At 47.6% G+C, this 17,077-nt stretch overlaps 1 protein-coding gene across 1 annotated transcript; it reads right to left on the minus strand.

Moving 5' to 3' along the window:
- Positions 1–10,847: 10,847 nt before the first annotated feature.
- On the minus strand, positions 10,848–14,281 carry LOC109786890 (subtilisin-like protease SBT3.9). The gene is made up of 9 exons (XM_020345450.4): positions 14,091–14,281; positions 13,815–14,004; positions 13,577–13,735; positions 12,638–13,254; positions 12,451–12,524; positions 12,097–12,360; positions 11,876–11,993; positions 11,594–11,765; positions 10,848–11,489 (listed from the first exon to the last, which is right to left on the minus strand). The coding sequence occupies exons 1-9, from the start codon at positions 14,205–14,207 to the stop codon at positions 10,942–10,944; spliced, it is 2,259 nt and encodes a 752-aa protein (XP_020201039.1). The 5' UTR covers positions 14,208–14,281; the 3' UTR covers positions 10,848–10,941.
- Positions 14,282–17,077: the final 2,796 nt, after the last annotated feature.

Here is a 17,077-nt window from a genome sequence, read left to right on the forward strand (position 1 = left end):
TGGGAGGGTGCGCTCGACGTCTCCAAATAGTGCAGCTTCACTAATAAGCTTTTGGGGACAACTGATATGTGAATTTAATGAACATGATAGTCATGGGAGGCACCTTATAATGACTTCTCGTTGATAGGCAATCATAGTAGGCAAACTAAGAAGTTGCTTTCCTATAGCACTAAAGTTATCTCTTTAGCACCTAAAGTTGCTCAAAACAAAAAGTTTGTCGAAACGTATCCATAGGGGATCTAGTTTTGAAGAACTCGTAGCGAGAAACCCAAGCATGGGCACCCCGACGGGCGTCGTCGCCTCCCACCATGACATGCGAGTATATGGGTTGTGTATTGGGCCCACCTTCTAATTTTCTTATATAATTGAGGTCGTGGTTCACCGTTGTACATCATATATACGTACGATTGCACCTGAGTAATACATCGTGCAATTCTTATAACATACATTTTTTTTCTCTCGAAAAGGGGGTTCTCCCCGGCCTCTGCATCAAGAGTGATGCATACGGCCATATTATTAACAAAATAAAAGGTCTCACAAGGTTCCCAAAATCTCCAACTGAAAAAAATAAGCAGAGGACAGCTCACACAGAGCTAAAGAGGCTAGACACACAGACTAGCCAAGATAATATGCCACAACCGGCTGGCTAAAGATAGATAGGTAAACTAATTGCCTATCCTATTACATGACCGCCATCCAAACCGGTTGAAGATATCCCGAGCTACCATCTCCCAGCGGATAGATCCAGTAACCAAATGCTCCCTGGCCTCCGTCGGAGTGAGTAGCGACCATGAACGGATCACAGCCGTGGCTCGGAAAATAACCTGCAAAAAGTGAATACATGATGTTCTGTTAAAAACCAAATCATTTCTGCAAGTCCAGATAGTCCACAATAGAGCACAAACTCCAACACGAATATGTCTCGCTAATTCAGGCTCAATCCTAGTTAGCCATGTCCCAAATAACGTGGTGACGGAGTTCGGTGGAATAATATTAAAAGCAATGTGAACCGTCCGCCAAAGTACTCTGGCAAAAGGGCAATCAAAAAAGAGATGCTTAATCGTCTCATCCCGATCACAGAAGCTACACCTCGTAGGTCCTGTCCAATTACGCTTAATCAAGTTATCCTTGGTTAAAATAACCTGTTTATGGACAAACCACATAAACACTTTTATTTTCAAAGGAACTTTGACAGTCCAAACATGTTTGGATGTAGGAATATAGCTCGAGTTAATTACATCAATATACATTGATTTAACCCTGAATACTCCAGACCTAGTCAGCTTCCAGCGTAATTCATCGGGTTGTTGAGTAAGATGGACATCCATTAGTCTCCGAACAAGATGGAGCCAAGCTTCCCAACGATTGCCCACTAACGACCGTCTGAACTGAATATTAAGGGGGATGGATTGAAACACCGTAGCAACGATCACCTCCCGTCGTTGAACATACATGGTATTAGTCTTATAACATACATGGTATCAGTTTTTTAGGTTTACAACCTCGTTTCCGTTCCGCCGCCGCCGCCGCCGCGCCGCCGCCGCCACCACTACCTCCTCCCTCGCCGCCACGCTTTCCTTGCCGCTGCCCTTGCCGCCACCGCTCTCTGCCGTCACGCGCCACCCCGCAGCCACCTAACCCTAGCGCCGCCGCCGTCTTCTCTCCTCGCCGCCGCCGCTTCCCTTAGTCGCCGCTGCATCTCCACCCCATGCTGCCACCACACCTCTCCCATGCCGCCGCCGCCAAAAACCCTAACCCTAGCCCGAGCCGCACCACCACCTCCCCGCCATGTCGTCGTCTGTCACCTCGTCCGGCTCCACCATCAACTCCAACCCATTCGCCGACGCCAACCCTCCCGACGTCAACGACATCCGCAACCTCAACATCTATGAGCGGGTTCCGGTTCATCTCTCCCAGATGGACGCCTCCTACTACGCATGGAAGACATACTTCTCCCTCGTGTTCCGGTACTACCACCTCGTCAACCATGTGGACGGCTCCGTCGACTCCAGCCTCGTCCCTGACTTCCATGACTGGTCCACCATCGACGCCACGCTCATCCGGTGGTTCTTCCTCATCATCTCGCCGGACCTGTTTCAAACGGCCGCGAAAGACGGTGATGACACCCACGCCGTGTGGACCAAGCTGAACGGGCTCTTCACCGACAATCGTTTTCAACGTCGTGTTTTTTTGCAGCAAGAGTTTTTTGGATGCCACCAGGACAACTCCTCCATCGACGACTATTGTCGCCGCCTCAAGACTCTCGCTGACGAGCTCCGCGATATTGGCGCGAAGATTGACGATGATCTCCTCCCCAGCACGCTCACCGCCGGCCTCAACAAGGACTTCGGCAATGCCGCGGCGAACCTCACCCTCATCCCTGAGCTCGTCTTCGCCAAGTTCGTTGCTTACCTCCGGCTGGAGGAGAGGCGGATGAAGCAGGTGAAGGCGCGGGCCATCCACACCGCCCTCGCCGCCGGTACCACCCACGGCGGGCCACCACCGCCACCCGCTGCCCCGGCCGCGCCCCCACAGCAGCGCCATCCGGCGCCCTACCCGCCACCGCAGCAGCAGCAGCCGCCGCTGCCCCTCCCGCCTCCCCCGTACGGGGCCCCCGCCCCTCCCGCACCACCCGCCGAAAAGCGCCGCGGAGGCCGGCGCGGCGCCCAGCAGCAGCAGGCTGCGGGCGCGCCTCGTCAGCAGCAGCAGCTCTAGGTGCCTCCTCCGTGGGCCGCCGGCTACAACCTATGGACCGGTGTCGTACATGCATACACCATGCCGGTCCCACGGGCTCCTGCACCGACTTTTCCCGTGCCGCGTCCGCCGGCGCATCAGGCGTACTGCGCGGCTCCGCAGCCCTATGGAGGGTACCCACCGCGTAGCTGAGTGGCGGTTACGGCTTCCCGATGGCGTCCCTGTCACCTTCGCCGGCGCTGCCACCGGCGCCTTGGGATCCGGCGCTTCTCGCCGTGCTGCACACCGCCCCTATGCCGAACAACTACATTGGAGGCGGTGATTGGTACATGGACACCGGGGCCACGGCTCACATGTTTGCTCATCCTGATAATCTACCTCCTTCACTCCCGTCACTACTGACCGCCGCATCATTGTCAGCGACGGTTCCACCCTTCCCATTACACACACCGGGCACACTTCTTTTCCTTCTAATTCCATGTCTTTATCTCTGTCTAACATACTTGTGTCACCTCATCTTATTAAGAATCTTATTTCCGTTCGTTGTTTCACTCGTCAAAATCCTGTTACTGTTGAATTTGACGAGCTTGGTTTTGTGTCAAGGACGCTCGAACCAGGATGGCACTTCACCAATGTGACAGCCCCGACGAGCTCTATCCGGTGCATCCGCCTTCCTCCACGACCACCGCACCGGTCGCTCTCTCCGCTGGCGTTAATCTCTGGCACGCTCGTTTGGGTTATCCCAACCCCGTCACTCTTCGTCATATTCTTAGGAGTTTCAGTTTCAGTTGTAATAAGATCGAGGATCACACTTGTCATGCCTGTCATGTCGGCAAACACGTTCGTCTTCCGTTTAATAACTCCACTAGCATTGCTTCTTTTCCCTTTCAGTTAATTCATAGCGATATGTGGACCTCTCCAGTTCCTAGTAATTTGGGCTATTTGTATTATCTGGTTATTCTTGATGATTATTCTCATTATGTGTGGACTTTTGCTTTGCGGCGCAAGTCGGATGCACTTTCCATTCTGACGGATTTTTACTCCTATGTCAGCACGCAGTTTGGACGTTCCATTCTTGCTCTTCAGACTGACAATGTAAAAGAGTTCGACAACCTTGCTTTCCGCACTTTTCTGTCGCACCATGGCACAGTTTTTCGTCTCACTTACCCGTATACTTCACAACAGAACGGTCGAGCCGAACGCGTCCTTTGCACTCTGAATGACTGTGTTCGCACGCTCCTGTTTCACGCTAATGTGACGCTTCTCTTCTGGCCAGACGCACTTGCTATTTCATCACTGCTCCTTAATCTTCAGCCCTGTCGCCCGCGGTGGAACTACGCACCTCACCATCTTCTCTTTGGTACCCACCTTCTTATGATGGTTTGCGTATTTTTGGGTGTCTTTGTTATCATAGCACTGCCGACACTTCTCCTCACAAACTTGCACCAGGTTCTGTTGCATGCATCTTTATCGGCTATCCTTCCAACTCCAAGGACCATAGGTGCTACGATCCCGTCTCCCATCGAGTGTTCACCTCCCAACATGTTTACTTTGATGAGCTTGTGTTTCCGTTTCAGCAGGTTCCTCCGGCTGTCCCTCCCACCGCTGAAGATGTGGGACCATTGGCGTCTCGCCCGAGGCGCTCGCGCGCCGCCCTAGGCCCGCCCTGGCTTCGAGGCGCGTCACGCGTCTCCGGCTGCCTCCGGGTCCAGCGTCGGCCCCACCTTGACGTCGTCTTCCGGCTCGGCGGCCGCCTCGGCGTCCACCTCGCCGCCGTCCTTCGCCACGGCGGCCCCCGCGGCCTCTTCTGCCGGCGCGATGTCTGAGCCGCCCTCCGCCGCTCCATCGCGACCGGCTCCTGTGGTGCCCCCTTCGACCGCGGCTTCGACGGCCAGCGATTCAGCCCCGCACACGGACCGAGCTTCCGCAGCCTCGTCCTCGGCCGCGGCCTCGACGCCCCCGGGTGCCTCTTCACCGGTGGCTACGAACTCACCACCCATGGTCGGTCCGGTCACTCGCGCCCGTACGGGCGTTTTTCGCCCAAGCTCGCGCTATGCTTCGGACGAGCACATCCACGCGGCATCCACCTCTACGCCGTCGCCGTTGCCGTCCTTCATTCGAGCCGCTCCTCGTGACCCGCTCTGGATGGCTGCGATGCAAGAGGAGTTTGATGTTTTGCTGCGCAACCGGACGTGGCAGCTTGTTCCCCGTCCCCGGCACGCTAACGTGATTATCGGGAAGTGGGTCTTCAAACACAAGCTCCGTCCTGATGGTACCCTTGACCGCTATAAAGCACGCTGGGTTGTTCGTGGTTTCCGGCAACGCGCTGGCATCGACTTCACCGACACCTTCGCTCCGGTTGTTAAGCCCGGGACGATTCGCACGATTCTCCACCTTGCGGTCTCCCGTGCCTGGCCGGTGCACCAGATGGACGTCTCCAACGCCTTCCTTCATGGTCACCTCGAGGAGCAGGTCTTCTTCCAGCAGCCCACGGGGTTTGTTGACCCGGCGCTTCCCGACCACGTGTGTCTGCTCTCGCGGTCCTTGTACGAACTCAAGCAGACTCCTCGCGCTTGGTACCAGCGCATCGCGGTGTTTCTGCACCAGCTCGGATTTCGCTCTACCCACTCAGTCGCATCGTTGTTCGTCTATCACCAGGGCTCCGACAAGGCATACTTGCTCCTTTATATCGACGACATCATCTTGACGGCATGTACGGCTGGTCTTCTCAGTCAGCTCACTGCCCGTTTCGCGCCGAGTTTGCCATCAAGGACTTGGGTCCGCTGCACTACTTCCTCGGTGTTGAGGTGGTGCGCCGTCCGGATGGCTTCTTCCTTCACTAGCGGAAGTACGCTCATGAGCTCCTGGATCGCGCTGGCATGCTTAACTGCAAGCCTGCTGCTACGCCCGTTGATACGAAGGCCAAGCTCTCTGCCACGGATGGTCCCCTGCTTCGGATGCTGCCTTTTACCGGTCTATTGTTGGGGCTCTTTAGTACCTCACTTTGACTCGACCGGAGATCCAGTATGCCATCCAGCAGGTGTGTCTTCACATTCATGCTCCTCGGGACGTTCATTGGGCCGCTGTCAAGCGGATTCTCCGCTATGTTTGTGACACTATGGACCTCGGCGTCACGCTTCACGCCTCCACCGACACCGTTCTCACCGCCTACTCTGATGCCGACTGGGCGGGCTGCCCCAACACTCATCGCTCCACCTCGGGCTACTGTGTCTTCCTTGGACCCTCGCTCATCTCGTGGTCATCCAACCGGCAGCCTACGGTCTCTCGCTCCAGTGCTGAGGCTGAGTATCGCGATGTGGCCAACGTCGTCGCCGAGTGTTCGTGGCTTCGCCAGCTGCTTCAGGAGCTCTCATGTCCTGTCGACCGTGCTACGGTGGTCTACTGCGACAATGTCTCGGCGGTCTACCTCTCTGCCAACCCGGTTCATCATCGTCGGACCAAGCATATTGAGTTAGATATTCATTTTGTTCGGAAACAGGTGGCTCTTGGCATATTCGTGTTCTACACGTTCCTACTTCCCAGCAATTTGCAGATATCATGACCAAGGGCTTGCCTACGGCGTCATTTGAGGAGTTCCGGTCCAGTCTTTGCGTCAGCAATGGTGCCGCTTCGACTGCGCGGGGGGGGGGGGGGGGGGGGGGTGGGGTTGAGTATATGTGTTGTGTATTGGGCCCACCTCTTAGTTTCCTTGTATAGTTGAGGTCGTGGTCCACCATTGTACATCATATATACGTGTGATTGCACCTGAGTAATACATCGTTCAATTCTCGTAACATACACTCGCCACTCTCCTCGGAAGCAAGGAAGAATCTCCGGCCTCCGTGGTCTACAACTACAAGCATGGCTTCTCAGGCTTCGCCGCGATGCTTACGCCGGAGCAAGCCAAACAACTTGCAGGTCGGGACTCGTCGCCATCATCGTCTAGGTCAGTTTTGCGTGCATAAAAATTTCCCATGTGATGTACTGGTGCAGACTTTCCGGAGGTCATCAGTGCACAGCCAAGCAAAAGGCACATTGCGAGCACCACGCGGAGCCTCAACCACCAGATGCCTGGCACCGGCAGTGGTCTACTCCGAGGAAGCAACTATGGAGAGGACTTGATCATCGGGGTGGTTGACACCGGTTAGTATTTATTTAGTTAATCACCGCTGCTTGATTTTGATTTTGTACACTGTAGAACAACAAGTGATCGAATATGAACAATCAATCCACGAAGAAATAATGATCTCCAAGTTGATCGAGCCAATCACTCCGGTTTTTAAAGGTCTTTTTCTTATATAGACCTACTAATCATCAGGGATATGGCCGGAGTCAAGAAGCTTGAGAGACCAAGGGTGCGGCCGAATACCGTCAAGGTGGAAAGGAACGAGCCAAGTCGGGCTAGACTGGGGTATCAACAACTGCAGCCGCAAGATCATCGGTGCACGATTCTAGAGCGCAGGAATTTTTGATCAATCTGGAGTTGGACTCGCTCTCGCCCCGGGACCACAACGGCCATGGCACACACTGTGCGTCCACCGCGGAGGGCTTGGTGTCGAGGCAGCCAGTTTCCATGGTCTCACCAAGGGGGTTGCACGAGGAGGTGCACCACGGGCTCGCATCGCGGTGTACAAGTCCCTCTGGGGCACCAGCGAAGGCAACACAGCCACGGTGCTCGCTGCCACTGACGATGCGATCCACGATGGTGTGGATGTGTTGTCGTTGTTGCTCGCGCACCCTTTGGAAAATTCGTTTGGGCACAATTTTTTTAAAGAAGTTTCTTAAATACCTCACAACTCAAAATCAAATTCAGATACAAAAATAAATCCGGGCACAAATTTTTCAAGAACTATCTTGGGAGTGAGCCAAATGATATACCATTGGAAGGCATAAAAAATATGAAACCTTTTTCTGTTCAACGTTTTCTCAAATTCGCAACCATCTGTAGGGCACTTGAACTGAGCCCTGTGCGGGTTTGAACTAAGGGTGTTTTACGGTTTGAACTTCACTTGTTTTTCAGTGGCCTTTTATCGGAATTGAGAAAACAATATACCGTTGGTAAGTTGTTGTCATGTTGAACGTTTTACAAAATAGATCATGGTGAACATATTTGAATTCATTGAAATTCCTATCGGACGACATAAATTGAACTATTGAATAGTTTGTCAGAAAGAAGCATGTAATATACTATAGGAAAGTTGTTGAATAGGAGTAAATTTTTCATGGTGAACCTTTTTTCGTGTTCATCATGGATTAAGAGCAGTTTTAAAAACGCAAAAAATAACATCATTTTGTTTAATTTTTGAACTTCCAGTCAAGCAATCATGGGATGAACATTTTAATTTGTTAACATCAAACCTTTTATAGGTTTTATTCTGGTATAAAAATACACATATGAACTTACGGTGTAATTGCATCTAAACTTTCGGTGTTTATCTTTTTGAAGTGAACTTTTTATTTTATTATAATTATTTATTGTTCATCTGCTAACTTTCTCGGATTTAGCATATGCCTTCCACAATTCTTTTTTCGCCAGACACCCTTTTCCGTATAGGAACTTTTTCAGTACTGAAGATTAGAAATCAACTGTGTTCTAACTTGAACTTTCCCGGAAAAAAAAACTTGAACTTTTCTGATACAATTTTTTATCTATGTTTTGCATGCTCTTTTTTATAAACTTTCTTGTTTTTAGACTCTGAACTTTCTTTTGGTTTTCCCCATGAATTATTCGTGCCCGGTGAACTCCAAAGGGGGTTTTATTCTGGAAAACATGTTTTGCATCGAACATCCTTTTTTCTCGAGTTTGAACCTCCGGATTTCTATTTCGTGGATTGCAAAAAGTGTGTACTCAATTGTGTTTGTATCCACTCGATACGAAATTATGAGTCAATAAAGAATACCCTCTAGAAAAAAACTAGCTCCATAGTTACATACCATTATATGTCGCTTGTTTCCCAATGTGATCGCCGTAGGGACGACTGGTCAATCTTGCTCTCTGCCACGGGCGCTGACCCACCGTGAACTGTTCTCAAGGCTCTGCAGCCTAGGCACGTTGTTCCCGCTCAGATACACCGTGAACTGATTAGTCGGATTGTATAAGAAACAACTCGTGTCAAGTTAAATGGAAATAATTAGTACTTAGTCCTACCGGGTCATTGTATCGACATTACAGTTATCTCCCGGTCCTCTAAAATGTAGCAAAATTCAATTGAAACACACGTGTGACATATTTTTGCATGACATATATAGATGCGAGGCAGTTCACTCAATTGCTCCAATGACCCCCGAAAAAAAAAAACCACTCCAATGACAGCATCCTACGTACGTACGATCCCAGACAGTGGTTCTAACCCACTACCAGTAGTTCCAGGCATCTGATAGTTGAGCCCAAGAATGTCCCGGCTCCGTGTGGTGTTCGCCCTGTGCCTTTTGCTCCGCTGGACACTGATGACCTTTGCACATGATCGCCAATGGCATCAGAAATGGTCGTGCAAAGCAAAACCGAGAGATGATCCTCCATGTACTCTGCATGACAACATGCACAGGCAAAGCAACAGTAGCAGCACTGAAGCTACATGGTGATGAGGGCACGAGAAGGAAGAAGAGAGGAACTCCATTGCCATTGCTTGTTTGAACGTGAGATGTAATGTGTAATGTGATGGTGCTAGCGCGCGGAGCATGAACCCTATATATTTAAGAGATTCATCCCCACTAACTTATTTATCTCAACATGCAAGCATGCTACATCACCATACAATTATGGATGAGATAATGTCCACCTCAACAAGCAACCATACATGGGAAAAGACCACCACCACATGCAACCATGCATGGGAAAAGATTTTTATTTTATTATTCTAATTATATTCAATATATATTTTACAACTACAAATAATCAAATACAATGAATTATATGTATTTTTTATAGTGGTTCATGTGTTATTTATCTAAATATTTATATTCCACCCAATAAAATCTCGTTAAAATATATTACAACCGATTCCACAGCAACGCGCGGGGTATCATCTAGTTTATAACAGATGCATGCCCCCCCCCCCCCCCCCCCCGGGCCACTCCTGACCACTCCAGAGCCAGTTTTATAAGACAGGGATAATTGAGCATGCATTAAGTCTTCTATTAAATAAACAGCGGCTGCTTTCACAAATAATGTACACATGTGGAGGTTAACACTAAACTAAGAAACAGGCGGCTACGAGCAACAACGAGGAAATGCAATCATTTGGACGTGACTAGATCATATGTACATAACTCTCCCACCGCAATTGGATCAAACCAGTTTGACCAAATGGGACCAACTCTGAATATTTTGATTCTATGGTTGAAAGTTTCAAAGTATTGGCCACATCGACTATAGTCTCAGACACGCATCCAGCTGACAGGCACGCGATCTACACATCAGATCTACCTCCAATATCAAGGAATTGTTGGCCCCGATTGTGCCATGTACTACCACAACAAAGCGTGAGAGAATTCGACGCATGAGAGAATCGAGTGACATTATAAGGCACATGTAAGTAATACATATCATATAAGTGCGTGGAATTAATCCAAACACATTCCATCAAGTAGAAGCTAGTTTGGGAGTAAGCCAAGCCAGCAGATGTCTTTCGATCAAGAAAATTTAAAATGAGTTTTTGTGAAAAAGATCTCGAATCTAGTATTAAACAAACCAGATACCCTTGAAAATTAAGGATAATTAAAGAGTTAAATGTTATAATCTTCTGACTAGTAATCATATGCATGGTTAATCGTTCTTGTCAACACTCTATCCGGTTAACAAGTGTCATGCTCATGCATATGACACTAGTCTATGTTACTACTTTCATAGTTGGGAGTAACATAGAGATAGTGTAATAAGTGGTTGTATTTATTAGTTCGTACACTAATTTTATCTTAGGAAGTGCTATGTGACGGTAACGTATTATATTACTTAAAACACCTCTCTTCTCATTAACTGCATGCCACATAAGCAGACTTATCTCGGGCTGCGCTATGTTACTAGCTAAGTTACTCCCACTATGACCGGCCTTAGTCATCTGTGCGGATGGTGGCTAAGTATCATAAGTAATGCCTTCCGACAAGATAAATGTCTTTCTAGGCTAAGTGAGTATCAAAAGTAGCCCCGGGACAGCCATTATAAAGAATTTATATCCATTTACTGTTGTTATTCATTATAGTGCAAATCAAGAGCATAATTTCCTGTACTTATGTTGCACCTCGAGTTATTTATGCAACATCCGCATAAAAGTCCTGAATTGTAATTCGGGTTGCAACAGGAATCCTCACAGCCTTCTGTTCCTTATGCCACGTAATGCTGCCGAAGGTGTAGTCCCCTTGCAGCTTCCACATAGGCGACAACTTCACCTTAAACGTATGAACTTTGTTCATGGCGTCGAAAACGAGCACCGGCGGCTCAATCTCCATCTTGACTCCAGCTGGGCTCTGGACTTCTGCGTGGTACACGGAGTTGACCTCGCCGACGTTTGTCACTGTCCTCCACACGGTGATTGGACGCCTCAGCTCAGGGATCGCGATAGAGGGCAGGTTCAGGTGATATGCCGGTAACGTTGTCGCATCACAACTCACGTTTGCCCTCCTGATGATGGTGCACCCGAAGAATTTATTGTAGTCGCGGGGATCGATGTCATAGACCAGACCGGGATCGGCCGCGCCGCCAGGATTGATGTTCCCACCGCCGTAGTCGAATGGGTCAGCGATTTTTCGAGGCAGCCCTTCTGCCAGTATCGGCATGCCACGCTCGTCGGTTACATGGGCTTCATCACCAGGCAGAAACAGCAAAACAAAGGTAAAAAATTCATGAACTGGTGAACTAGGAATCAGATGATCTCAGGGCAATGGCTAGCTGCAGTTCGCTTACCGGAGGTTATGATGGCTGATTTAATCGCCGCAGGAGACCAATCTGGGTGCTGTGCTTTCAACAGTGCGACGATGCCAGCAACGTGTGGGGTTGCCATTGACGTTCCAGACATAAATACGTAGGAATTTCCCACTGCTGCCAAGATGTTGGCTCCCGGTGCAGCTATGTCAGGCTATTGAAGAAGGAAGACAGTGTGAGACAAAAGCTGATACAAGGATGTGCTGATGATAGGCTTGGTAATGGCTCGCTAGTCCACTCTTGCCACATTTGTACTGTATGTACCTTGATAATTTCGGGGTAATCAGGTGATGGACCTCTAGAGGAGAACGAGGCCACTTTTGGTGCGGATATCTCTTTCCCGATAACGGTGCGTGCCAGTTCGATCTTTGCCATGGGAGAGCTGCTTAGTTACAAATGAAAATGTCTATTAATCAGAAGGGATAGACTCAATGCAACTGCAACAAATTAAATGTAATGAAATTGGGTGCGCCTACGGTACGTACCTTGTGCCAAGGATGTATTTTTTGATCTTCTTACCAGTGTCAAGGTCCACGATGACGCAGGCTATGCCTTGGCAAACACCTAAAAGGTCTGTTGTATATTGAGCGAAAATAAGTCCGGATCCCCCGCCATTCCGGACATATTGTAACGCGTTGTTGAAAACGATCCCTGGGGCGATCGCCAATGGATCATCTGGCAAGGGAGAACAGAGCAGGATTTTCCCTTTCACGTCCTTGGCAGTGGCATTAAGAGATGCTATGGTACATCTACATACACAAAGAAAAATGAAATCTGCGTCAGAATTGCCCTATAAGTAGATATTAATAAAGAACTAACAGGTAACTTGGTTTACTTACTCGTCTGACACAAGGCCTGTGAAACGGCTGCTCCCGGACGATGAGTTCACCACGTGGTAGTTGAGGGACTGACCCTACAAAATGAAATAGCCAGGCAGAGTTTGCTCAGGAATAGGAATATAGACACACCGGAACATTTGAGCTTGTGATTTTTCGGAGATTTCCTCAGTCATGCACGTATGCTTACCAGTATATGCTGGTTGTTTCCTAGTGTGATCGCCGTCGGAAATGACCGATCAACCTTGCTCGCTGCCACGGTGATGACCCACGGTGAAGTGTTCTCAAGGGTCTGAGGCCTAGGTCCGTCGTTCCCGCCCGCGTACACCACGGTGATCCCCTTCTGAACCGCATGCAGGGCGCCGAACGAGTTCTCGTCCGGGAATCCGACGGACAACGATAACACGTCCACACCATCGTGGATTGCATCATCGATGGCAGCAAGAAAGGCCGACGTATCGCCGAAGCCGTCAACGCCCCATAAGGTCTTGTAGACCGCTATGCGAGCGTGTGGTGCGCCTCCCCGTGCTACCCCCTTGGCGAGGCCATTGAAGCTGGCCGCCTGCACGGCCGAGCCCGCCGCGGTGGATGCACAATGCGTGCCGTGGCCGCTATAGTCACGAGGCGAGAGCGAGTCCGTCTTGAGGGCCTCCTCAGAAACTCCAGTGTCGTAGAACCGTGCGCCGATGATCTTGCGGCTGCAGTTGTTCTTGTCCCAGTCCGGCCCGAGTTGGCACATCCCTTTCCACCTTGATGGTATCGGTGGGTACCCTTCATCGCTAAAGCTTCGCGACTCCGGCCAGATCCCTGATTAGTCGGTTTGTGTAAGAAAAACAAGGTGCCAAATTAAGATGGGAGTGATTGGCTCGGTCTGACATGAAAATAATTTGCTCTTAGTCAACTACCAATCGATGGCCATCATATCAAAAACAAAATTCTTAACAATTTTGCACTGAACGTGAATTCTTATGTATGATCAGAAAATTTACCAATGTTAATTAAAAATACTTATCTCCCGGCCGGCCTCTAAATAATTATCCAGATTAAATTAAACATATGCATGGCATATATTGATATGAGACCAGGTGGTGGTAATTAAGTGGTAACTGATAAATAGATAAATACTAACCGGTGTCAATCACCCCGATGATCACATCCTCTCCGTAGTTGGTTCCGTGGGGAAGCGCACTGCCAGACATCTGGTAGTTGAGCCCAAGAAAGTCCCAGCTCCGCGTGGTGCTTGCCTTGTGCCTTCTGCTTGGTTCGACGCTGATTACCTCCGGAAACTCTGCACGCATCACATCATATCAGAAATTGTCATGCAAGGCAAAACTGATCGAGATGTTCACTGGACGACGAGTCCCAACCTGCAAGTTGCTCTGCTTGCTCCGGTGTAAGCATGGCGGCGAAGCCTGAGAAGCCATGCTTGTAGTTGTACACCACAGATGCCAAAGATTCTTCCTTGCTTCCGAGAAGAGTGGTGAGAATGTCATGGTGCGAAGCCACAACGTGGTCGGGGTGCCCATGCTTCACGTCGCCTAGGTAAACTATGTAGACCTAAACATGAATAGACACATGAGTGCATGCAAAGGTGGGTTAACTAATTGAACCACGGAAACTTGCTTGCTTGATTAATTACATACCTTGCGAGATGATGATCCTCCGTGCACTGTGCATAGGAGCATGCAAAGGCAAAGCAGCACCCAAGCTACACGGCGATGAGCGCGCGAGGAGGAAGAAGAGAAGAACCCCTTTGCCATTGCTCGCTTGGTTCTGAGATGTAATGTGTAATGTGATGGGTACTCGAGTACGAATTTATAGTGGATACATGCTGCGCGTTAGAACTAATCCTCTGTTCCAACCATCACCTCTTTTATTCCCTTTTCCGAAGCAAACGAGCCTTCTCAACAATTTCCATTGAAGAATTATAAACCGCCACCTAATCTTTTACATGAGTTTTCTGAAACCAAAGCGAAAGCACCCCTGACCTACCATTGATCTAGACATGTGTAGCCAAGTCAATAACCCAGAGGTAAGGTAAGCATTGATTAAGTCATCTCTTTTACTAATTGGCATGTGGTGGTTAACGCTAAAGCATTGATTAAGTCATCTCTCACTCTCTCTCTCACACACACACACACACACGCACAAAATCCTGTTGAACGACTGCCTCTACAATTGTTTTTCACTGATAATTCCTGAACTTGAGCTTATTTATAATGTTTGAAGTTTACATGCCCAGTTCAGACATATCCGTGATGGAGAAGTTCCAGACCTGATCAAATATATTTTCTCCAGTTGAAAGCTTCAGCCAAATCATGTCAAACATCTTTTATACCACATGCGTGCATCTACATCAACCAACTTCCACACGTTTGTTTCCAATACCTTTTCAAGACACGCTCGCGCCGGTCAAGCTTTACGGAGCTGCCGCGCAGAGAAATCATATTTTTGCCATGCATGTATCCATCGTCTGTTGCTGCTTTAAGATTCATGCCACATCGTCTGTTTCGTAGTGTTTCATCAGGTCTTTTTTCTTGTTTCTAAGTGTATCATAATATTTTCTTGCATACCAACAAATAAGAGTGGAGTGGATTTTCTAGTACACAATGAAATATTATGATACATTTTGAAACAAGAAAGAAATCTCAACTAAATATCATATACTATTTTGAAACAAGAAAAAAAACTCATGAATCATCATGTAATATTTTGAAACAAGATAAACTTTGCCAAAAAAACAAAACAGGGCATGAATCTCAAAGGAACGATGGGGGATGGATCGATGCATGGGGTGTGAATCCAGTGATATCATACATGTCCATTGTTTCTGGGTTCATGGTGCACCAGGTTGATTAACAACATTTTGCATATTGAATTAGTGTGCCGAATTAATCCAATCCCATCCACCCATTGCATCTAGAAGCTACTTCGAAGGTAGCTAGGCCGAGCCAGTGGATAGTTAATTAATTTGATTTGACATTATAGTTATGTTGAACTAATAATAACTTTACTTATAATGCAATTGGTCCGTACAATATATATTTCACTCAACCAAGAGGCCCAAGCGCTGACGTATATTGGCGTTGGCAGCCGCCGGTGTCCATCTGACCGGCGTCCAGCTCTCCTGGCGAGCTTTGCCTACGTGAGATCTCCACATATATATATATATATATATATATATATATATATATATATATATATATATATATATATATATATATATATAGTGATGCTATTCATCACCCGAGGTAACTTACGATCACTTCATAATTAAATTACATTTTGAATTCAAATAGTTACATTTCTATTGATTCACTACGTAAAATTTGGTATAAGAAAATAAAATATAGGTCATAAGACAAGACAATTTGGAGTTTATGTATATTTTACACTATGTTTTTACGTTTGTAATTTTACATAACATAAAATATTTTTACAGCGACTATATATTTTCTTACGGTGTCTTTTTACGTCAAAAATAAGACAAAACTTATGGAACGTAAAATTACAGTGCATTGGTGGTAAAATACAAGGGGTGAAGAATAAATATTTCTCACCCAGGGTGACGAATAGTCAATCCTTATATATATATATACAAACTCCGATCGAGCATTATAACTAATCAATTACCTTGTGAGACGATCCTGCGTGTACTCTGCATGACAACATGCAAAGGCAAAGCAGTAGCACCACCAAAGCTACACGGTGATCAGCGCGCATGGAGGAAGAAGAAGGGAAAGTGTACACACATGTGGTGACTAACACTTAACTAAGAAGCATGGAGTTATGACAGTGACAAAATGCAATCATTTTTTTCGAAAAAGGGGCGCTTTATTACTTAAAAGATTTAAGTATTACACCCGGCCTCTGTTTTACTAAGATGCACACAGCCAAATAAGGTCTTCTCACACAAATGAAAAATAAATAAATAAGGCGAAATACAAAAACATGAAGAGTCCGTATAACGCCTAAAGCGGAAGGGGGCCAATCCTAAGATCATGCCGCCACCCATGTTGGGTAAAAGTATCCCTCGCCGTAGCCTCCAATCGTGTACACACCTCCGTAAACAGGTCTCGATTCTCCACGCGTTGTAGAGAGGACCATAAACGAAGAGTCCCGGTACATCTGTAGATAACCTGCATCAGAGAAGTACTTTTATCGCTAAAAACTTTATCATTTCTACATAGCCAAAGCGACCAAATAACGGTAAGCGCTCCCACCCTGAGAAAAGTTCTAAACATGTGATCAATCGCATGTAACCAGTTGCCAAATACATTAGCAACACTACAAGGAGGATACAAGCCAGAAGCTATTTGGATGAATGACCATATAGGACGAGCCAATTTGCATTGGAAGACTAAATGTTTTATTGTCTCATCATGATGACAAAAGACACATTGCGGACTTCCATGCCAATTCCTCTTAATTAGGTTATCTTTAGTAACAATGACTCCGCGACGAAGATACCATGCAAAGATTTTATTCTTAAGAGGTATCTTCATCTTCCAGATATTCTTATTATTATGAACTGGCACATCAGACTGGATTAACGCTCTATACATAGAATCCACTGAGAATTTTCCATTCTCATGAAGGTTCCATCGAAATACATCAGACCCATGTGACA

This window comes from Aegilops tauschii, chromosome 3 (assembly GCF_002575655.3).
Source record: "Aegilops tauschii subsp. strangulata cultivar AL8/78 chromosome 3, Aet v6.0, whole genome shotgun sequence".
In the NCBI taxonomy this organism is placed as follows: Eukaryota; Viridiplantae; Streptophyta; class Magnoliopsida; order Poales; family Poaceae; genus Aegilops; species Aegilops tauschii.